This window comes from Episyrphus balteatus, chromosome 1, assembly GCF_945859705.1.
Source record: "Episyrphus balteatus chromosome 1, idEpiBalt1.1, whole genome shotgun sequence".
Classification (NCBI taxonomy): domain Eukaryota; kingdom Metazoa; phylum Arthropoda; class Insecta; order Diptera; family Syrphidae; genus Episyrphus; species Episyrphus balteatus.
In genome coordinates, this window is record NC_079134.1 from 134617304 (window position 1) to 134642741 (window position 25438).

At 31.3% G+C, this 25438-nt stretch overlaps 1 protein-coding gene across 13 annotated transcripts in view; it reads left to right on the plus strand.

Annotated features, from left to right (window-relative positions):
* LOC129921564 (putative uncharacterized protein DDB_G0291608) overlaps positions 1 to 23253 on the plus strand; it is a 226328-nt gene extending 203075 nt beyond the window's left edge. For 6 of the 13 annotated variants that reach the window (XM_056003459.1, XM_056003454.1, XM_056003450.1 and 3 more), the window contains 7 exons: positions 659 to 2056; positions 4711 to 4817; positions 7665 to 7925; positions 8067 to 8501; positions 8665 to 9145; positions 20910 to 21058; positions 21953 to 23253. In XM_056003459.1, coding sequence (XP_055859434.1) covers positions 659 to 2056; positions 4711 to 4817; positions 7665 to 7925; positions 8067 to 8501; positions 8665 to 9145; positions 20910 to 21058; positions 21953 to 22060 — 2939 coding nt within the window. In that variant the 3' untranslated portion in view covers positions 22061 to 23253. Of the gene's footprint in view, positions 1 to 658; positions 2057 to 4710; positions 4818 to 7664; positions 7926 to 8066; positions 8502 to 8664; positions 9146 to 20909; positions 21059 to 21168; positions 21253 to 21952 lie in introns of all 13 variants that reach the window. The other 7 variants (XM_056003458.1, XM_056003462.1, XM_056003452.1 and 4 more) reach the window with 6 other exon arrangements.
* Positions 23254 to 25438: the final 2185 nt, after the last annotated feature.

The window sequence follows — 25438 nt, forward strand, 5'->3', positions numbered from 1 at the left end:
TGTTACTATCCATTTTTAAGAAAAATAGATTTCTATTCCATACGTTTTATTTTCGAACCTCAACCTGCCTCCTCTTCCCCTTCCTTTTTACGGCCAAAAACTCCTCGTATATCTATGTACATAGGTATGAAATTAAGTTTTTTTTTGCTAAAGCCAACAAATACTTAGGTCGAATATTAGAACTACTTTTTTTTAGAAGATAATTTAAATTCTAAACAATATCAAGCTAAGTCTCCAATCTTATTTATACCTCTAAAATAGCACGTCAATGCACCTTTTCTTAATCTATAGCACCGAAAGAATATAAACCTTTATATTGGAACTGTAGACTACAAAATTTTATATAATTTTTGTTTTATATTTTTTAGTAAAAAACGAATGCTTTGTGATTTTTTTTTCTTTAATTTAATTTAATTTAATTTTCTTTTTTTTCTTTTAATTTTTTTTTATTTTTTTTTTAACTCACCCGCTGAATACACTCAATACAAACAAAAAAATACACACCAATGATCCCGTAAACAAACAAAAAAAAAATAAAATAAATATTCCTTACTATCCTTCTTTCCAATATTCTTTTCTATCCACAACAAAAAAAACCTCTACACAAAATAAAAACACACACACACACAACACTCTTAACAACAATACACACGTGTAGACCAAATAGACAAACTTTACGAAGACTCCATTCAAGAATTAAATGATCTTATTGGCGAATTAGACTCCTTCCAACGAGAGCACGAAGCACGTGAAAAATCCCACAGCAGTACTGACAATGAGAATCTATCAGCAGTCACATTGATTCCATCTCTGAAGGATGTCATTGCCAATACAAATTCCCAACAACAACAACAACCATCAGCTACAGCAATTAGTAATGGAAGTGGAACCGATGTGGATTCTGACAAAATCTCCATCGGAAGCTTCAATTACTCTACACAAAGTACAACAGCCAGTGATGCAGCCAAGTTCGCCTATTCGGACTCAGAACTGAGTCGTTTCGTAAGTGAAACAAGTTCATTGGGATTCGAAAATCCTACATTTGCTCATTTCGTACAATCGGAAGCAAATGGCGATGATCTATCAATCGCTGGAGAAGATTCCATATCAAATGCACAACGTTCTATGAATGATAACGATTCTGGAAGTGGTGTGGTTGTGATCTATGATCACACCATTCCATGCACTCCGGACATTGATTATTGCAAACAAAATTCTGAAATAGTTGTGCTTCGTACTAAAGATCCACAAACTCCAGAACCATCATCTTCAACATCTCTGACTGCTTCCTTAACACAACAAGCAACTAGTGGTCTGCTGATGGAGAATCCCAAACAAAGGCTGAGCTCGTTTCGCAGCGAACAGTATATAACACCGCCGGACAATAACAATCGCAACAACACACTTCTTGTCAACAACAATCAAGGTACGAAAACGCTGAAGAAGCCTACGCAGCTTCCATCAGCGGATAGTAATAGTAGTAGTGGTACAGGTGGCGAATACAAGCTGTCCAAGTTGAACTTGAACCGTATCGTCGATAGGAAAATACCAAATTTAAATAGTTTAAGCAATCATAATAATAATAATAATGAATTAAGTAAGAACAACAACAACAATAATAATAATAATAATCACAACACCACCATTTCACCATTGAGCAAAGACTTTAAAGCAAGTTTAGACGAAAAGCTTCGTTCTCAACAGCAAAAGTTAGATTCAAGTCAGCAAATTAAACAACAACCATCACAGCAATTACAACAACAACAACAACAACAGTCACCTAAACAACAACAAAAAAAGTTGAATTCGAAAATTATTTCAAAACCATTACCACCATTGCCACCATTACCACCAATTGCACATTCAATACCATCAATGCCTTCGCATCAAATCCTTAGATCACCGTCATTGTTGTCATCATCATCGGTGGCGTCGGTGACGCCATCAGTTCAGTCGTCGTTGCATCCACAGGTGGCACCAACAACAACGGCGGCCTCGCCACCAGTGGTAGCAACGGTGAAGCCGAGCATCTCACCACGTCCGGCTTCGTTGTCGGGTTTGTTTTTTTTTTTTTTTGTTTTCTTTATGATTTCATTAATTTTGTTAATTTTTTGTTCGTTGTTGTTTTAATATTATTCTTTGTTTTGTTGTTGATTTTATTTTGTTTGAAATTTTAACCTAAAATCGGATTAATGAGACTGGTTTTCAAATGTGTAACCAAAAAAATCCTAAAATGTTAAAAAGCATACCACTAAGCAGTGAATTTGTTTGTTAGTTTTCTAAATATTGATATGATAGGTATCACATTTGATTCGGAACCTACGTACCTTGAAAAAAAAACAAAACAAGTTTGCAAAAACATAGCTAAACTTTTATATACATTCCAAAGCTAATTTTAAAAACTGTTTTTATTTACAGATTCTATTGTTTAAGGTTAAAGTAAACGTTTTTGAATTGGCAATATAAAAAATACAATAAGTCGAGTCCTGTCATCAAGAATTCCTTTTCGAAATGATGCAAGCCAAAAATTTCAGAAACGAGAAAATATTTTCTCGTTCTAAAAAAATTTTTTCTCAGTCAATTCTCAGTCGATTTTCATAAAAAATTCCTTGTTGAATTTGGTAATATGTAGTTATAAATGTAGTTTAAATATGTATATAAAATGAAAATGGCATCTTCTTGTACAAGTATATGACATAAATCGGTGTCAAAGTGGAAAAAATTTAGTAAAAAGTATTTTTGAAATTCTTGATCTATTGTTGAAAAGGTCTTAAAGTCTTTCTTAAGATAAAAGGGTTTTGTCACAGTCTAATCTTAAGGCACTTCGTGAAATTTAATGTTTGTTTTTTTTTTTTTCTTTTTGAAAAATCATAACATCCACCATTTTAAACTTTTTATGTATTTCAAATTTAAGCTTTATTTATTTAACTTAAAGCCTGAAAAGTATAAAATCCAAAAAGAATTTCCAAGTAAACAAACTCTATTGTTTCTGTTAATCATGCGAATATCAGGACAAAATTTTCAATTTCTTACTGTTTCTCTTTTCCTAACGACTTTCTTGACTGCATTTCGTGTAATTGCATACTTTTAGGGGTTTATGATAGACTAAAGAAAATAAAAATTAAATAGTGAATTTCAAAAATACCATTTCAGAGTTATGAAAATCAACACCATCGTCGAAACGGTATTGTTTGACGATAACAGGGTTGTTAAAATATCAGTTAAAAAAATGTATTTGAAGTAGAAAAAAAATCCTTACAAAATATTAAAATATATTTTTTATTTGCTATGGAAAACAAATGCAGTAAAAAAGAAAATTAATTTTTACAACCTTGGACGATAATCGTTTTAGATATGACTTAGTAATTATGTATTTAAAATGACAAAGTCATTGTAATTCAAAAACTTTTGTTGAGACATCATGGAAGAATGTTAATTGCATTTTTATGGAAATAATCAGTACCTACCACACATAAACAGATAAATCTTTGAAAACTATTGCATTGTTTTGAATACAGATTATTTTTGTAAAATGCTATAGAAAAGCGTAAAGTTTGTTGTTTCAAGAATAAGAAACATTTGTTGAGTTACTCGTAGGTGCATATGTCGGGAACAACTGTTCTAAAATAATATTCTCGAATTCATTAATTTATTGAAAAGAGTTCTTTTTATCATTATATGAAAGCAATGTTGTGAGATTAAGTTTCTCTTTGTTCTTTTTAGAATTTCAAATTATTTACTTATTTCTGTTACACAAATCTAGTAAAAATCATTCATTAAAGATTGAATTTATTTTTATCCAACTAGTTAAAAATATAGTGTATTGTAAGCTTTTGTTGTTTTTTGTTAAACATTTGAAAACAATCAGTCTCATTATTAGATCACAGCATTATAATTTGAAACCTTTGCCATGAGCACTGATATATGTATAACTATTAAAGCCTTTTTAACTGATCTTGGTGATGGGTACCTTAAAACGTGCTTATTTATACATATTCATAACAAAATGATACACCTCTGCTCTCTATGTGATGTTTCGCACTTTATAGTCAAATACTTCGTGTTAAACAAACAAAAATGCATCACTACCTTAAACCTCAAATTCCACTTTTCTTTTCGTTTCTGGTTGAAATTTAAAAAAAATGTATAGAAATTAATTTTTTTAAATTTGTTTTAAGCTTTTGTTGTTATGTCTTTGGTATTTTGTTTTAATTTTTCCGTTGCATTTAATTGTTCATTTACTCATTATCATCTATCTCATTCATTTACACATGAATATACCAAAATTAAATTTTGAAAGACACACTTAAAAAAAAAAAAAACAAATTATAAACACAAAAATAATAAAAATTAAAAAAAAAAAACTATTAAATACAGTTTTTACAAATAAATTGGCAGAACAGAATTAAACTTAAAAAAAAAAAAACTAAACAAAAAAACTTACTGAGATGATAAAATGTATGAAAATGTATTAGTAAAACAGAAATATTGTTGGTGTCTTGTATGGTTGATTTACTGTATATATACATACACTTTAAATATATTAATACTGCATACAATAATATTTGTTGAATGTTTAAAAAATGTAAGAAAAATAATTATGTATAAAAAAAAACACTATACATTAATCATAACTTACAAATATCTTTTTTTTATACAATTTACTAATATATTTTTCTTTCTAAATAAAAAAAAAAAAAACCAACATAGGCTGTGGCACTCGAATTGCAAGACGTTCCTCGGTAAATACAGCTAAACCACCGCCACCAGTAAGACGAAGTTCGTCCGTGACACCAAGTCATAATCAATCGACACCGGTAAGTAAAATTAAATGTTAATTTTTGGCATATTGATTAAAGTTTAAAATGTTGGGTTTCTATCTAATTTATGGCCAATTTTATAAAGCCCTTTTAAATATTTATCAGGCTTTAATATCCCAAAATGAAGTTTAGTCCATACAAAAAGCGTCATTTAAAAGTTTAAAAATGTTTATGAGATCGGTCATTAGACTGTTTATTTTTTAAATTGATTCGTTTACAAGAAAGCTAAGAGATAAAAGACAAACAAAATATTGGCTTAAAATTATATAAAATTATATTCCTTTGAAAAAAGAAGGATGTCTCACAAACAGAGGCAAGTTTTGATTTGAATCTTTTCTAGAAGAACCTCTAATGGGGTTTTCGTTTGGTAAATTTATATTTTGATCTGATTTTTTTCGTTACGAAACGTATACGTTTTCAGATCGATTTTTATTTGCTATAGTATTGGTGTGTATTTGTGTCTGTGAAGCACGTAGCGATCGTTATTGTTAAATATTGTTCGACCGTTGATTTTTTTTTATCCGAAGATGAGCTGGACTAATAAATTAATTCATTTAAAATTACTTCCATTGAAATTCAAAACTATTTTAATTCTTTCTTGAAACCGAAACAAATTTATTATCAAACAAAAAATTGTCAAACAGATGGATGCCAATAGTGATGAATAGTGATGTTAGTGTTTGCCAGAGCCGGCTATTTATCGCTAAACAGGCTCCTTGAACTTTTAACTCGCTCCTTAAAATTTTGATTTTCGATTTATCGGATTTTGGCTATTTTAATTTTGAACTTAGCTCCTTTAAAATCAAAGCATTTTACAGCAAAAATCCACCAAAAAGTGAACAAACCACTATACATTTTTCATCTGATTTTCATTCAAACTTTAATTTTACGCCCGTAAATGAGCATGAAAACCAGAATATACAGGGTGTCCCACAGTCACCGCCCCAAATAAAAACCATGGATTCCTGAGGTCATTTTAAGTCGAAAAACTTAAGAGGTAATTTTCTCGTTTTCGTCCCGTTTTCGAGTTACCAAGGTTTTTATGATTTTTGCTCTCTTGTCCTTTAACTGGCCTTATCTTTGCCAAACTACGTTTGATTTGAAAGATTTTTTTTACGACCAATCAAGAATTTATTACAGTTTTAGTTTGTCTCAAAACTTTTTTTCCTGCGGACAACCGTTTCTCCACAATTTTGCATCAAACACAATTTTCTTCGTTTTTTAAGTTGTTTTTTACACTTTCATATCATTTAAGTCAAAAAAACACGTTAATGAGTATTAATTTTTTGTGCTTTTTATTAAAGCCCCGTTTATTTTCATAAAGAAAATAAGTTTTATTTCATAAAAAAGGCTACTGAAAGTAATTAAAAAAAAAAAAAACAAACTGAGTGAATTAAAAAAAATAATAATTTTTAAATAAAAAATTAATTTAAATGAATGAAATCTTTCAAATCAAACGTAGTTTGGCAAAGATAAGGCCAGTTAAAGGACAAGGTAGCAAAAATCATAAAAACCGTGGTTACTCGAAAACGGGACGAAAACGAGAAAATTACCTCTTAAGTTTTTCGACTTAAAATGACCTCAGGAATCCATGGTTTTTATTTGGGGCGGTGACTGTGGGACACCCTGTATAGAAAAAAATGAAAAAATAAATTATACTTGAAGTCTGATAAGCAAAACTTTTATGAAAATTTAAAAAAAAATATTTTAAATCTCATGCCACAAATTTTTTTTTGGACCATTTTTGAAAGCGCCTATTTTTGGCTCCAAGACTTTTCAAAATCGGCTCCTTGCCTCGAAACTATTCTGGCAAAACTGAGTGGTGTTAGTAAAAGAGGGGTAAATCTGCCGAAAATTCCAGATCTGGAAAAATGATCTAAGATCAAAAAATAAATCAATTTTTTGGCAAAACGAAGGCAAAAATTGTCAAAATCAGTTTTTTAACAGATCTAAATCAAAAAATAAATTGATTTTTATACCAAACGAAAACCCAATAAATTTGAAGTCAGAAGACTCGACAATCGTTGTTTTCGCTGTTTTTTTTAAAGCCCGTATCCACAATATTCCTACAAGTGTCTATTTACTCAGAGAGTCATTGGTTTTCATAATTAAAGATTTTCATCTTTTCAATTATGTCCCCGTAAATATTGCAAATCGATATATGTGTGTCAAATGATTTCGTTTCTGCAACCACTGTCGGCGTTCATTTAACCGAACATGTGCTTCTTGATTATTTATTTTAGCATTTTCTATGACATTCTCGATTTCACTGTTAAAAAGGATTCGTTGCCAACTCTCAACCTTTTGTTGTCTCAACCTTCTTTTCGAATTTTTCAATTTCCAGGCGACTGTAATTAATATACCTTACACTCGGTTCTCTATTCGTAATTTCTATAGTTTAAATAGTTACATATTCGCAATAATGAAAAAATAAATTTAGTCTCGGAATAGTTCTGTTAAAAAAATAGTTTTTTACATGAACATTACTCTCATTTCTAATACCTACATTTGCTTATCATTCAAATATTTTTTGACTTTCAAACTCAAATTTTTTTTTTATAAGATATACCAACAAAATACATATTTTCTTCATTTTCTTTTAAATTAATTTTACTTCATATTATTACTTTAAGTTGAAATAATTTTATTTATATTCAAATTGAAACTACACAACTCTTAGTTCTAAGTAAATTTGAAAAATTGACAAGTTGATCATAAAAATTTTTAATTGGACTTAAAAAAAAATAACAAACTACACCTTTCTATCCCCAATGCCTTTCCCAAACCCCATAAAAATCTAAACCATAATTCCTAAACAAAACAACAAACTGCTACTACCCACAGAATTCACCAAATCTAACTCAACAAAATACAATGAATAATTCGGTGGAGAATCTGCCACCACCGCCAGCATATTTGTTGGATCGACAACATTCAAACAGTGTACCACAGACAATATCAGCTGCTGCTGCATCATCAATTAAAGTAGCTGAAACTGTTAAAGCATTATCTGCGATACGGCATACGCCGGCAAGCCCCAGCGCAATCAGGAGAGCACAAAACATGTTAAATCAACAGCAGCAACAACAGACTGCAACGATTCAGGTGAGACATGACGTAGACAGTTGTTCCCCTTCAAACAATTTACTCCCAATTTATTTTTAAGATTTTTATTATTTGAATTTTAATTTATTATATCCTTCCATTCCTTTCCAACAAAAACATAAACAAAACACACAAAATCAGAGTCAAAACCATGAGAACAACATTTATTCAACAACTCCCCTGATGCATGATGCTTCCCAAGTAGTAGTTGAGAATATATACAGTAAATCACCACCACAACCACCACCGAAAACACAACAAGTCTACCAACACTATCAACATCCTCAACCTCATTCACAAGTATCCCAACAACAACAACAGATGGCGCAGCATTATAATCATAACAATGATCGTGGTGGTCACTATCGAAATTATAACCAACAACACCAGCACCAACAAAGTAATCATCATCATCATCACCAACAGGTGCAACAATCTCTGCCTTCACCACCACCCCCACCGCATGAGCAGTCAATGGTACCCCCACCATTACCCCCACCAAATCCCCAACCGCCAAAACACCAACAACACACTACAACGAACACAAACAATCATAACAATTGTGATAGTAATTCTGTAAGTTTTATTTTTCTTTTCGTTTTTTGTTTGATTTGATTTGATTTTTTAGAATATTTTAATGGGATACCTCAGGGTTGACTAAGTAGGCCAGTGCTTGTTATTATTATAATATAAATGGAATTTTCAACTTTTCTAATGAGTTTTGTCTTCTCTTTTGCAGTCCTTCAGAACGAGTTGCAACTCACCGGGCATTTATGCTCAACCAAAACAGGTGAGCAATATGTCAAGCTTCCGCTCGTCCAGTCCAGGACCACAGCTACACCAGCAATCACACACTCCTCCGGCTCAGCCAAAGACAAATCCTATTCTGATTGCCCAACTAAATGCTCGACTCAACAAGCAACAGCAACAATCAGAATATGGCACCTACCAAATAGCAGCGCACCAACAAGACAATAATCGCTCAGTGATTAGCGCCCATCACCAGCCCTTATATGGATCCACACCAAGTTCACCACATCATCAGCAACACCATCATCACCAGCAACAGCAACTAAACCAAATCTACAACACAGCCACGACAGAACAGATATACTCACGCCAAGCGAACGATCGTTATCACCAGGGTCAGCAGCAGCAGCAACAGCTACACCAACATCAACAAATGCAACACCAACAACAGGCGCAGCAACAATACGATGGTAAACAAAATCAAATCTATGGTATCACTCTAAGTAACTCTTCCACCCACCACCACCATCACCATTGTAATAATCCACCTTCATCACATTCATCATCTTCTCTCTATCACCCCCCATCTCAATCATCATCACAATCATCTTCATCTCAATTACAAAATGCAGCAGCCCAAGCCATGTCGTTCGCCCATTCTAATCTCAATCAACAAACAGTTGCCGCTGCATCATCAGCAGTCCATCAGCATCATCATCAACATCAATATCAACAGCTTCACTATTCTGGGCCTCCTCCTCAAGAAGAGCCACCACCACCACCCATTGCATCGGCCACTATGCCGAGGAGCCTTCGCGGTACAGGCATATCCTCCTCCACTTCCTCATCCAATCATGTTGCAGTAGCTTCTTCTGCAGCTACTTTAAATGCTTCTTCGACATCTACTATTCCAAAGAATCATCATTTACGTTCGCAACAGTATCATCATCTCCAGAGCGGAGGCGGCAACAGTTCCAATTCCAACAATAACAACATTCACTCAACTCAACAACGACCACAGTCCAGTGGCGGCGGTGGTGTTCATCTTCATCACAAACAACCACCAGTTCCGACCAGACACAGCAGTGCTCAGCAAAAGATTTTCGTCACCACAAATCCCTTTATGTCCACAACAGCAATCCATTGTAACCCATCATCGGCCAATGCTCCAATCTATGGAAGCAGTGGTGGGAACGTCGTCGTCAGCGGTGGCGGCGGCGGTGGCAATTCAAGACAAACATCATTTGGCCATGGTCAGCAGTCGCATCATCAACAACAGCATTACCAACATGCGGCATCTGTAGGAGCTCCTTCGGGAGTACAGTATGCGACGAACACAAGTAAATGAAAAACAACCAAAATCATTAAAAAAGAAAACTGTGGAGAGTGATTTTGTGTTTTGGGCTTTCTTTGTTTTTTGTATAACTCAAGTCTCTCACTCTTACTCTCTTTGTTAACATCAATTTCGTGAGAGAAGTTTTTTTGAACCAATCACACATAATATTGTGTAGGTTCAGTTTTTTTGTAATTTGATGGAGGAACGAATGACATCTTCCTTGTATATGTGTGTGTGCGTTTGTGACACGCTTCAGTCAATTCTAATGGCCATGTGGAAGGAAGAACATTTTCGCCGATATGCTGCATTTTGTTTGATGCTTGATATGTTTTCATTTTTTTTTTTGTCATTTTTTTTGTTAACTTAAATTTTTTTAATCCAGCTTGGGTTTTTTAAAATTGTTTTTGTAACTTGAAATATTTGTATCTTGCCAATTTTTAATATTTATTTGTTATTTTTTTTTTTTGCTAAGTTTTTGTATCAATTTATTTTGTTTTGCTATTAATAAGAACCATATTTATTTTATAGGAACTGGTAGTTGACCACTACACTAAAAAAAAATGTTAACTTATATTAAGTTATAATTTAGGATTTCGTAATATTTTCTTGATTATTATTTAGAGGTAATGAGATTCAAAACTCGAATTTCTTAAAAAAACATAATCAAAAAGCTCACTGGCGGACAAAATTTAGAAGCCTTCTGTCCTATATTGACATAATGTTGACCTATAAAAGATAGTTAAATCGGATTTATTAATTTCAATTCAATTAAATCTTCAAATTTAAAATCATTATGATACTGTGTAATGAAAATAATATTTGTTTTCGATACGTATACGCCCCAGTGCCTAACGAGTTTACAAATTGTTTTATATTTACAATAATGAGCCCGTTTAAATGCAATTGCTTAAAAAAATTCTTATGTATTTTAAAAAAGCTTTAATATTCCAAGCGACTTTCAAATACTTGCTCCCCAATCGTAAGGTGTTGTGAATGGGATTTCATTTTTTGTAAAAATCAAAACAAAATCGTAATAAACCCCTGTTGCTGCTGCACTTGAAAAAAAAAAAAAAACAATTCTTCCAAGATTTATAATATTAAATCTGGTATTGTGAACATAAAATAGTGCCGGTTTCCTGTTCAATTCGAGAAACATTAAACTTTGCCTTTGTTATAGTTGATAATTGACTAATTTAAATACTTTAACTTAAAATTTCCAATTTTCCTACTTTTGTTTAATTACTAATTTTATCTAATTATCTATTTTACTAATTTTGTTACTTGAATTTTAATACTTTATCTTACTAATCATAATTGTTGTGTTTGTTGTGAGAACTTTTAATTAAATTTAAATCAAGCTCAACAGGACCTGGATTTTGTGCGCACATCATCGAGGAGTCATGTAAGTGTCTTTTAATTAATTTGTTATATTTTAAAACTCGCAACAAATATATCCATTATTACTTTTAATTCCTTTTCAATACATATCTTAATACTATTATTCAATTTTCAATAATATTAAATAATTATCCTTAATATCCTAATTACAAATTATATCTGCAACCAATTGTGGTTTCATTGTCTTAATAGTTTCTTATGGTTGGTTACAACCTTCAATTATTTTCTTTAACGGTTTAGTTTAATGATAACAAAATGTCTTGAATTAGTATAATAAAATTTATAAAATTTAATATGAAGAATTAAATTATTTTATTTGGGGATTGATGGGGTGTCGATAGGTTAAGCGAGGTGAGTCAAAAATGATTAGTCAGGGGTAGCACAAAATATGAGTATCAGTGTTACCAAGGCATAACGCAGGGTGGGATCAATGTACTCGGTATTAAACATCTATATACCAGCCAATGTCTAACAATGTCCGTCCGTTATAACATTAATATTTTAGAAAGTAAAGGATGTATATGAATGTCCTTGTCCAGTCCTGGCATGAGTATTTAATAATTTGTTATTCTTGAGTTTCACTAACTTACAAGAACCCTCCCCAACGACGAGCTAAGTCATTCAAGCATGCCAATGTAAGTCAGTGGCTCTAACAGGTGCATTATGGTTTATGTTCGAATATTAAATGAATTAGAATTGGAATAACAAATATGGCGCCCAACGTATTAGCTTTTAGTAGAAACTTTTTACATTCATGAGTCCCGTTTATTAATCGATTTGATAACGAGTTGCTATGAATAGTTTTTGTCGATTTCCATAATATAGTCAAACTCTTTAGATCCAGTCAGAAGAATTTATGCATGTTAATATTAATAATTTCCCCTTTTGTGAAGGCAGGTTGTTTTAGTATTGTTAGTCTGTAGTTAACAGCCCAAGCTGTTTATGCATAGCGACAAAATAAAATAACTAAAGATTATTGTTTTAAGATTATAAGTCCTTTAGTACGAAACAGTCGTATTAAAGTAGCTATAATCAAATTTTTAAAATTGAAAATTAAATATTGTTAAGACATTGGTAAAATAACTCGCTTCACTCCTTTACGACACCCAGGACGTCCCCAGTCTCAAATAGAAGAACAGAAGACAAATTCATAAAATTAGTTACACAATGCAACGTTCTGATAAAAAGAAGAATAATTCTGCAAAGAAAAATCTTGCAAGTTTAAATGATAGTTCTCATAATAACGAAAAAATTACCACTTCAAAGAATACTGGTGCGATACCAAAGGTAATTCATTCTCCAAAAGAAATTCCTGTTGTTCAGTTATCGGATTCAGTATTACAACCGAACCAAATTGATAATTTGACCGACGCATCAGGAGCCACCTCTCTATTGTTTCAACCACCCAAAATCCAAAACATGACCGAACCTTCTGATACCCAAACTAAATCGAAAAGTTTAGATTCAAATGACATTAATAAATTAATATCAGCTCTTCAACAAACTATAATTTGTAATCAGCAAACAGTCATGAACGAGTTCAAATGTTTTAAAGATAATATAACCGATCAGGTTGAAGCGATTAGACAAAGCGCTAATCGAAATCAAACAAGGGAGGATAATTTCTCCTTTTCTTCTCCGAATTTTAGAGGTTTTCCTGAAACATCACCATTGGCAAATCCACTTACGTTACCTTCCATTGCCAGACATGATCAAAGTTGTAACATCGAAAAATGGAAAATATGTTACAACGGTGTTGGAAGCGTCCATGACTTCATATTCAAGGTAGAAACCTTAAAAGAACGCTCTCAATGTTCGTGGAGTCACTTATTATCATTCTTTCATCTCCTTTTAGAAGATAAAGCTGAAAGATGGTTTTGGCTTTTCTCAAAACAAAGACAAAATCAGAACATTTCTTATGAATCATTTAAGGAAGCGTTAATACGTGAGTTCAGTCACGTCGAAAACGATCATGACAAACTCGTACGAATGCTCGAACGCCGACAAGGTCAAAAGGAGGCTTTTGATGACTTCTTCACAGCTTTAGTAACGATGAATTCTCGTTTGAAAGAACCTATGGGTGACAAAAAACTCATAGAACTAATTAAAAGTAACGCAAAGGAAACATTAGGTTTCTTGTTATTTGCTTATGATGATATCGATTTACAAAAACTTCGTGAAATCGCAAGACGTGCTGAAAAGCATTTATTGCGTCAAGGGAATTCGACTGCTCATAGACCTAAACCAAATATAAATGAAATTGAAGAAACAGAGTATGAAAATGTGGTAGAAAATAATGATAATGATCCTAATGTAGATGCATTCAGCCATGAACGGAAAGTCGATACTTCCAAATACCAATGCTGGAACTGCGATGCTATTGGACATTCATTTTTTGAATGTCCCGTAGAACAACGCAACCTCTTTTGTTACAAATGCGGTGCGAAAAATGTGACGACAGTCACATGCAAAAGGCATTTGGTGGGAAACCGATTGTTGGGCGAGAAGGTTGCCGGGAACACTCGCTCATTCCCAACTTTCCCGAGCCAACGATAAAAATTACGGGTTGTGATGACCATAGGTCTTCCAATCTCCCTAATACAAATATTACAGTTTTAAAAAGAATTCCTCCCACGAATTCACCATCGGACGAAATCGCATTTCATACTAATTTACATCAAAGAAAGTTGAACTATGACAAGGTGCGTAGGAGAATTTTCAATTCTGAACCCTCCAAACAGATTTTGAAAGCTCGCGAACGATTTAAGAAGCGCAAAAGTCATCGTTTAACAATTGAATCAACAACAATCTGCACGAACACTGAAGTACGACCATTTATTAATATTCAAATCGGTTCAGAGACAATATTATCTCTTCTTGATTCCGGAGCATCAGTAAGTGCTCTCGGAAAGGAAAGTCTCCAATTCATAGAACGCAATAATTTCAAAATCACGGAAATCAAATCTTCTTTAAACACAGCTGATGGTGCAAAACAAAAAGTTGTTGGGTTTTGTGAACTTCCTGTAACATTCAATGGAGTATCCAAAGATATTTTATTTTATGTTGTACCGTCTTTGCAGCAAAAAGTCTATTTAGGTATTAACTTCTGGAAAGATTTCCAAATTGCCCCGAACATTATATCTGAAATTTGCATTGATAATTCTGCTTCGACATCAACGAATTTCCATAAGCTAAACCCATTTCAAAAATATGAACTCGACAAAGTTGTAGAAAGTTTTCCTTCATTTACAAAACATGGGTTAGGTCGCACGCACTTAATCACTCATTCGATTGATACTGGTGACGCGGCTCCTATTAAATCTAAATATTATCCTCTTTCACCACCGAGACAACAACAGGCATACAAGGAAATCGAGGAAATGTTAAAATTGAAGGTTATAGAGCCAAGTGATAGTCCATGGTCCAGTCCGATTGTTCTAGTGAATAAAGGAGGTAAAGTGAGATTCTGTGTAGATTACAGAAAATTAAACAGTAAATCTAGAAAGAGTGCTTATCCTCTGACTAATATGAATGGTTTGTTAAGTAGAGTCAAAGATACTCACTTTATCTCTGGGATTGATTTGAAAAATGCGTACTGGCAAATTCCATTAAAGGAAAGCGATAAACAAAAAACAGCCTTTGCAGTTCCAGGAATGCCCCTAATGCAATTCAACGTTATGCCATTCGGGTTGTGCGATGCGTCGCAGACTCTAAGTGCCCTAATGGATAAAGTCATACCATCACGATTACGCGAATCTGTTTTTATCTATGTTGATGATCTTCTTGTTTGCTCGGAAAGTTTCGAAAAACACTTGGAAGTACTTTCAGAGGTTTCAAAGTGCCTTAGAGATGCTGGGCTGACCATCAACATAGAGAAAAGTAAATTCTGCCAAACCGAGATAAAGTATTTAGGGTATATTGTAGGACATGGATGCCTGAAAACAGATCCGTCTAAAGTGGAGGCAGTGACTGACTTCCCTTTACCTAAATCCGACCGCCAGGTCCGACGATTTCTCGGTATGGCTGGTTGGTACCGGCAATTTATTGCTAATTTTGCGGATCTATCAGGGCCGCTCACGGACTGTCTAAGGAAAGGCAAGAAATTTGAGTTATCTCCAGCTGCAATAGAAAGTTTTAATAAACTGAAGGCGGCACTCAGTTCAGCTCCAGTACTCGTACAACCAGACTTCACAAAAGAATTTACAATTCAATGTGATGCATCTAGTGTTGGCGTTGGCGGAGTCTTATTTCAGTTAGACGATGAGGGTCGAGAGAGGCCAATCGCTTTCGTTTCCAAGAAATTGAATAAGTCACAACGAAATTACACGGTGACAGAACTAGAGTGTTTTGCTGCTGTGATTTGTCTGAAAAGGTTTAGGCCCTACATTGAGGGGTTACCTTTCCGAGTTATAACTGATCATGCAAGCCTTAAGTGGCTGATGTCACTTAAGGATTTAGATGGTAGATTAGCTCGGTGGAGCTTGAAGCTGCAAGCTTTTGTTTTCAAAATCGAGCATCGGAAAGGATCTCTCAATGTGGTGCCTGATACCCTTTCGAGAGCAGACATGGAAGAACTTAGTCTCGATGACATACCGAAAGAAATTGATTTGAACTCTCCAGAGTTTGAGAGTAAAGAGTACGTCGATCTACGAGAAAAAATCAAGGCCAATAGTGATATGCTGCCAGATTTATGTGTATCTGAAAACTTCATTTATAAAAGAACTAAATTTAGAGAGGGCAAAATTGACGAGGAAGATAGCTTATGGATGCTTTGGATTCCGAAAAACTTGACTAGAGATGTCATTGAAAATGCGCATAATTCCGCAACTGCATGTCATGGCGGGCATGCCAAAACGCTTTTCCGCATTCGGCAAAAATATTTCTGGCCAGGTATGGCTAATGATGTAAGAGAGTACATAGATTCTTGCGACATGTGTAAAGGAGTAAAAGCTTCGTGCAAAGTTCTTCGACCGACAATGGGAAACCAAATTAAAACGGAACGTCCGTTCCAAAGGCTTTATGTGGATTTCCTTGGTCCATATCCTAGGACTAAAGATGGCAATTCGGTTATCTTTATCGTCATCGATCATTTCTCTAAATTTCTTTTCCTCAAAGCAATGAAGAAAGCCACTTCCGTAAATGTTATTAACTATCTGCAATTCGAGGTTTTCAATTTCGTAGGTGTGCCACAATATTTGCACAGTGATAACGGTCGTCAATTCATATCCAAAGACTTCGCTGCTTTTCTGAATACATTTGGCATTCAACATGTCACAACAGCGTTATATTCACCTCAAGCCAATGTATCTGAAAGAGCTAATAGAGAAATTATTGCAAAATTAAGATGTTTTATTGGACGCGATCACACCAAATGGGATAAATATCTCTCACAAATTACGGCTATACTAAGAAGTGATTATCACAACGCTATAAAATGTTCTCCCTACTTTGCTACTTTTGGTCAAAATATGATCCAACATGCATCCGCATATGGTATATTAAATGACCTGGAATGTATGAGAGAACCTTCTATTAATGTCATCACTAATTCAGATAGACTTGTTAAAATACGTGACAACATTTCAAAAAATTTAGATGCAGCCCATTTGCGATCGGCCAAAACGTATAATACAAGGTCAAAGCCTATTGAATTCAGAGTTGGACAAGAGGTTTACAGAAGGAATTTCCAACAAAGCAGTTTTGTTGAAGCCCGTAATGCTAAATTTTGTCATAAATTTCTCAAATGTAGAGTTCGAAAAAGAGTTGGAAATTGCCTATACGAATTAGAAAAGTTAAATGGCGAATATATAGGTAAATTTCACGCGAAAGATATTAAACCTTAACTTAAATTTCGCCCGGCTTATCGTGGGTCGAGCCACACGTTAATTTCACAATACCCATTCCTTTTCCTTTTTGTTTGCTTCCCTAAAGTCACAAACAAAGAAGGTTTGTTGTGAATGGGATTTCATTTTTTGTAAAAATCAAAACAAAATCGTAAAAAAACCCCTGTTGCTGCTGCACTTGAAAAAAAAAAAAAATACAAACAAAATAAAATAAAAAAATCAAGTAGGCGTAGGTTTCAGTTTAATAAATTCGACATGGAAAATTTTCATTTTTCGAATAATTCTCAAACGTGGCAGTCATTTTAGAAAATTTAAATACTTTCAAAAGAATAAGAAATAGAATTTTCTAGAAGGAAAAAATCTTCTTTATAAATAAAATCTTCAAAATAAAGGTAAGATACGAATTATTTTCGATACATAATTTCTATAATAGAAATTCTTTCTGTAGCTTTCCCAAAAAAAATCTAAAAGTGAGAGGAATAAAGAAAAGGGAAGACTTTTTAGAAGCTGCTCCAAGGAGCATTATCCGTTCATTTGGTTTTGAAAAAATAAGAATTGCGACAGACGCAGTATCCGATATCCTTGATGTGAATCGGCTAATTTATTAAATGAGAAATAATCCTAGAACTAAATACAATCGTTTTAAAACTGCGTGTTACAATATCAGAGCCAATACTTTGAGAAAAGAGTTGCTAACGCAATCTGGAAATAAAAAAAAAAAAAAAAAAACAATTCTTCCAAGATTTATAATATTAAATCTGGTATTGTGAACATAAAATAGTGCCGGTTTCCTGTTCAATTCGAGAAACATTAAACTTTGCCTTTGTTATAGTTGATAATTGACTAATTTAAATACTTTAACTTAAAATTTCCAATTTTCCTACTTTTGTTTAATTACTAATTTTATCTAATTATCTATTTTACTAATTTTGTTACTTGAATTTTAATACTTTATCTTACTAATCATAATTGTTGTGTTTGTTGTGAGAACTTTTAATTAAATTTAAATCAAGCTCAACAGGACCTGGATTTTGTGCGCACATCATCGAGGAGTCATGTAAGTGTCTTTTAATTAATTTGTTATATTTTAAAACTCGCAACAAATATATCCATTATTACTTTTAATTCCTTTTCAATACATATCTTAATACTATTATTCAATTTTCAATAATATTAAATAATTATCCTTAATATCCTAATTACAAATTATATCTGCAACCAATTGTGGTTTCATTGTCTTAATAGTTTCTTATGGTTGGTTACAACCTTCAATTATTTTCTTTAACGGTTTAGTTTAATGATAACAAAATGTCTTGAATTAGTATAATAAAATTTATAAAATTTAATATGAAGAATTAAATTATTTTATTTGGGGATTGATGGGGTGTCGATAGGTTAAGCGAGGTGAGTCAAAAATGATTAGTCAGGGGTAGCACAAAATATGAGTATCAGTGTTACCAAGGCATAACGCAGGGTGGGATCAATGTACTCGGTATTAAACATCTATATACCAGCCAATGTCTAACAATGTCCGTCCGTTATAACATTAATATTTTAGAAAGTAAAGGATGTATATGAATGTCCTTGTCCAGTCCTGGCATGAGTATTTAATAATTTGTTATTCTTGAGTTTCACTAACTTACAAGAACCCTCCCCAACGACGAGCTAAGTCATTCAAGCATGCCAATGTAAGTCAGTGGCTCTAACAGGTGCATTATGGTTTATGTTCGAATATTAAATGAATTAGAATTGGAATAACAAATAAAGGATAAGTTTCTGTTTTCGAACACTAGAAGGATTTTGGTTTAAAAAAATTGTTTGTATTTTTGATAAGATCTAACTTTATATGGAACATATTTTTTTCCAAAATCAATTTTACGTTAAAGGTCGTGGCGATTTTGACAATTTGTAAAGTAAAAGAAAATTGCATTCCAAGTTTTTAATACTTTTTTAAAATATATATTTTACAAATTAGTACAAGACAAAGCAAAGTTCTAAGTAATTAACTTCTCAAAAAATTAAGACACATTATGTAAATTTATAATAAAGTTCAGCAACAACATTTTTCAATACAAATTTTTGAATTAAAATTAAGAAAATTTTTTTTGAAAAATCAATCTTTACAAAATAGACTAGGTATATATTTTTTGCAATAGCTTACGAAATGTCTCCCGTTTTTTGAAGACATATACATAATTGTCTTGCTTATTGTGTGACCAATTTTCTTGCTCAACGTAATATAATAGGTAGTAAAATATAATTAGTGCTTATTTGTTTTCATTTTAAGTACGTATACGCCACAGTGTCCCGTAGTTTATAATTTCCAGTTTCTACGCATATGAAACCTAAAAGATGCTTTTCTCTAATGAAAGAGAAAGCGTCTGGAAAACAGAAAACATGTAGGTGATTAAAAAGCCTGAACTTTAGCAATTAAACTTCAAGGACTTGCAAATCATAATAGCGAAAAATTTAATTGTCAGTTTCATAGAAATGCTCAATTTGGGTTTTCAAAGGCCATCATCAATTAAAAGGTAATAAAAGGAAACAAGTAATTCCAGGAATGTTTGGTCAAAATGAGTTCAGCGAGACAAAAATAAATGTTACTGATAATTGTTTGCTGAAATTGTTTTCGTAGAATCTTTCAATCCTCCCGAAATGACACATTGATCATAACTTTTATTGTGAATATTCAAATTAAATATTTTTGAAGATATTCAAAAAATATTCAGTGAGTGAGTGTGCTTGAACTCATCTATTTCATTAGAACCATTGCCTCTGCCAATTGCGTTTTTGAAATGTCACTGAATTTATTTAGAGATAATATTAGTATAGTACACTATTAAAAGGACTTCTTGGCCGCTCCATAAGTTTAATGAAAAACAGTTTCAAACTGCGTTCCCGATAACAATTGTTCCTTTGAAAGTTGTGAACTCAAGCAAATTATTTAGTTAGTTTCTCAAAAACAAAAAAAAACCAATGTTTTCCTTTTTCATATCACCGAGGGTCTTTTAAAAACAGCTTATGAGTATAAATAAAGAAATCCTAAGAAAAATGCTTGATCATTTTCTTAAAAACATCCCCTCAAACGTGTACTTGAGAAAAATTTCAGAAATGTGCCGAACAGAACTATTGAACAGACCTACAAACACCACAAATGATTTCCTGCTTTACTAAACCCTTTCCGAAGAAATTATTGTTGTTAACCAGTAAGCTCAGCATTATACAAGGTTTTCTGCAAATTTAAGGTTATCCAAGCTTATTTAAATAAAACATAAATTCGCTTTGTTTTTGTAGATGTTTTTTTTTTTTTTTTTTTTTGGTATAAATTGGCAAGCTAAATATTAATCAATAGTTAAATATTCAATTTTTTTTTCAGCTTAAATTACATTTTGCCTCATTTCTTAAATTCTTAGATTTTCTTAACAATCTATATTTTGTTGCAAATGCATTATGTCATGTCATTTGTTTTTTTATTTTTTCAATATATTCGTTTTTGGTTTTCTCATTTCCCGAGTGTGATGATATATTTTGTCCTCATTTGCAAAAAAAAAAACTTACATAAAAGCTTTTTTCTGTAATTTTTTTTAACCTTAAATATTTATTATTAATTTGAAAACTCAAAATATATAATTCTATATTTTTTTATATTTATTTTAGACTACTCGTCGGTGAATAACGATAAATCAGGTAGCATCCGATCAAAGACCAAAGCTGAATTCTTAGAGAATCTTAATGCAAAATTGGCCAAACAGGGCATCTCTGGACGAGCATTCGCTGTGCGAAATCTAATCAACAGTAAAGCATTGGTAAGGTCTTAAAAAAATTATAAACAAATTTAAAAATAAATTATAAATTATTCTTATTGCTTTCAAAAAAAATATATATAAATATTTATGTATGTATATGTACAATTTAGTGTTATCAAAATCCGAAAAATTTGTCACGTCCAAGTTCACAATATCGACGTTCGTCAAATAGTTGCGAGCATAACTAAGACAAAGTAAGAAAACATTATAAACAAAAGGAACTAAATATTGTAACAGTGTTGTTTTGTTCTGTTAAAACACTAAAACAAACTAATGTTAATAAAAGGTTGTTCTTTTAATTGTTTAGGTACTTCGTCTTAAGCGATGAAATACGAATTTTAATTTTATAATAAGTTTTTTGTGATTTTTTTTTTTGTTTTAAACCTTAACAATTTTTTAATTCGATTGATGAAACGGACTTTAATGGAGAAAATAAAACAGTCTTATAATTTTAGCACAGTCCATTTGAAACAACATATTTAACTTAAATTTAACAAATTTAATTATATTAAACTCAAAAAAAAAAAAAAACTGAACATCATCATAGCATAAAGAAGAGCTTCCAGTTATTTCTTTTATTGTTTTTCCGACCTCCTGAAAATTGGTCGCTTATTCAAAAAATTACAGAGCTATTGAAGTTGGGAACAATATTTGACTAAAAATGACCAAATATTACTAAATTTGCCAGTATCGGAACAGTCCTTGAACATAGCCACTATGAACACCACCTCTTATTGTCTCAAATAATGGAACATCAATTTTATTTGCGTTTTGCAATCTTTATTACATTAACAGCTTTTAAATAAATGTTTGGCCTTCTTAACCAGCTTTTTTAACATTTTGTTTCATTTTTGATTAATTCATTTAATTCCTTTTTTCACTTTCTATTTGCAGCCCGATCCTCGATTGTGTCACGAGTCCTTGATGGATCAAATTAAACGTGGCGCAAATCTCAAGCGAAATCAAAAAATTAACGACAGAAGTGCCCCGAAAATACACTAAACAATAAAATTTAATTATTTATGATATACATAATACGCTAAACTACTTTTTTTTTGTTTTAAAATAATATATAAGAAACAATTTATAATTAAAAGTTGAATAATAATTATTTTTTTCTTTTTAATTAACATTATTTTGTTTTTTTTTTTATTATGAAATTTACTAACTTATTATTTATTCATTAAAATGAAATACATTAATATTAAAAATAAAGCACATTAAATTTAGTTTATTTAATTTATAATATATTGTTTTTATTCTAATGAAACAACAAAAAATGGAAAACAAATGAAGAATACTGAATTAAAAAAAAAAAACAATAACTTTCAGACAAACAATGTTGTAGCAAAATAATTAAGTTTCCATTTATTATTTTATTTTTGTTTATAAAGAAAACTTCTTGTTTATTTTTTTGTATAATTAAATTTGTTTAATATTGATGAAAAAAAAAAATTGGAAAATTATACCGAATATATTTATAAATATGTATAACTAACTTTATATAGATATTGTGCAAAAAAAAAATGTATTGTATGGATTTATTAAAAAAAAAAATATTAACAGAATAAAATTTTTAATATTAAAGAATAATGAAAATAAAACAATGCGTATGAGAAGAGTATTTTTTAAAATATGGGATGTGTTAATGTGTGAGGTACTAATTTTATAGTTGAAATGAATCTATTCGTTGTTAGATGTACCTATTTGAAGTTCTCTTTAGTTTATAAAAAAAAAAACTAAAAATTGTAAATTTCTCCTTTGTTTAATTTATTTTGGTTTAACTTTTTGTTTCTCGTATTGCCGAAGAATGGAATTTTTATCCCATCCTTTAGACATATTTTTTTTTCTTTTCATTAAAATATGTAATTAAATAAGAAGAATTTATATTTACACAAAAATCCAAAATATGTACTGGTTGAAAATATTACTTCCTTGAAACATAAACACAAAAAAATACAAAATAAAACAAAAAAAATATCTTGCGTTATATGCGTTCAATAACATATCTCTTTTTTGAAACAATTTTTTTATTACATATTCGGCTACTTGCTGTATGTTTTTTGTATACATTTAAAAGAAATAAAACCAATTTTTGAAATTAATAAAAAGAAAAAAAAAACAACCTCTTCATAAAAGTATAAAAAAAAGAAGATGTCAATTTAAAATTATTATAAACAAAAAAAAAAAAAGAACTGGAAATTTTGTGAATTTAAAAAGTCTGAAATCATTTAAATCTTCAGATCATGTGTCAAAATTTGTTAAATGATGGTTATTTTCAAAACTAAACTACAAACAAATTGAAAAAAAAACTTTTGAACAACATTTTTTTATATTTAATCTAAAACAAAGGGTATTTTTCACTTACTAAATGTAATGCTGGCTAGCGATGTAGGGTAAAACTACGTAGGACAAAAAATATCATTACTGCAATAGGACTTATAAATTTTTCCCTAAAAACAGTATTTCTTTTACAAAGAAACAAAAACCTATAAAGCCATGTAAAGCGTCGAGCTTATTATTGCTTTTTATTTTGAAACTTTTCACTCAACTGCCGAGTCAACTCAATTCTCTGAATTGATTCCGAATCAGGTAGGTCCGGACAGTTCTAAGGATGCCAAACGAAAACACTATTAGTTTAACTGTTTTTTTTTTTTTTTTTTTTCTTTCTAAAAAAATTCGTTTCCCAATATTGAAAAATGAAGGTTACTTTACTACTGCTCTCTATTACTCATGTATTTCAAGTTTAGCATTCATAAAATTAACAGACTCGATCGTTTGCTTTTAACTCGGCTATGAGGCAAGTACTAGGAATCCAGGGACGATATTATAAATAACAATAATAAATGTTATTTATTATTGTTATTTATAATATTGTTATTAACCGTTAAAAACTCCTGTTATCGATAGGCCCATTTAACACGAAGCCGGAAACCTTCAAAACTACCAGGCTAGGCGGTTGCTAGGTTCAAATCGGACTATTTTGGACCCATCTGTTTTTTTTTGTTTAACCACTCATCAGTTCAATTGCGACATTGTTTTACAAATTATTTTATTCCTTTCTTTATGAAAACGATATGGGAAAAAAGGTTATCTGGATTTTTTTTTTACTTATGTATATTGAACAACAAATTGCAATAAAGTAATTGAATCAATTATAAATAAGTATTCAATTTGTCAGTCTTGTCTTGTCTTAAGGGACAAGGATTTAAAAAATCTGCATACCACTTTGTTGTTGGATGATAAATCAATTTTAGCTCGTATCTGCCTAAGCCCTGTCGATTATATTACTGCTTACTAAACAAAATAATGAATCAAATTTTCTAAGTAAACAAAATAATGATTTAAATTTTCACATTTAGATAAAGGGTTTACTTTTATATTAGGAGCAGATATCTTAGGTTCCATAATAGTTCTGCCGGGAAGACGTAGACGTTTGACGATAAGTTTGAACTTACAAAGGAGCCCAAATTTTTTTCAAAGATGAAATAATGCCTCAAAGAACGTGAGTAAGAACTTTAGTTTGGATTTAAGTTGAGTTGCAATCTAAAGAGTGTCCCAAAAAGATTCGGTAGACTTGAAATCGTTTCATTATAACTGCATTGGCCTAAAATTTTAACAATATCTGGTTTTTAACAGTTGGATATAATCTAAGCTTACGAAACTAGTTGAAACCAGATTGACTTATTTGGTTATGCTAAAAACATTCAAATTTAAAAAAAAAAACGCTATTAAAAATCAACTTTTGAGTGGAAAGTACCTATGTGAAAAAAATATCAATTTTGTCGAAGCAAAGTTTCAATAAATAAATCTCAAAATTATAACAAAATGGACTGATGATTTTTTATTATTATCTACACAACAATTATACTTAAAAAATATAATTGGTAACAGCAAAAATTCTTCCCAAAGACTAATTATAAAAAATAAAATATTTCTTACACCTCTTTGCCTACAATAATCTAGCACTAAGGCACTAAAATTTGTATCTTAACGATTGTAGTCAATTTCAAAGTATCTAACGAACAAAATGTCAATAAAACTATTGCTTACACTTCAAAGCATTTTAATAATAAACAAATTAATAATAAGAAAACAAAAAACAAAAGCTTGTTCTACACGCAAAGTGCTTTTAAGAAAACAAAACAATAAACGTTAAATTTCAAATTCTTCAAAAAATGTATTCAAATGTATCTTTTTTAGTGCATATCAAACCAAATACTGTTAAACTTTTGCTTTTCAAAAGTTATGAATTCATTTATGTTTTTTTGTATTGAAATTTATTTCGACTTTTTGAAAAAGATATACAAAAATTCAAACTTTTATGTCCTTTGTAATAATTCCACCGAGCGAAAAAAAAATATTTTACTCTCCTTCAAA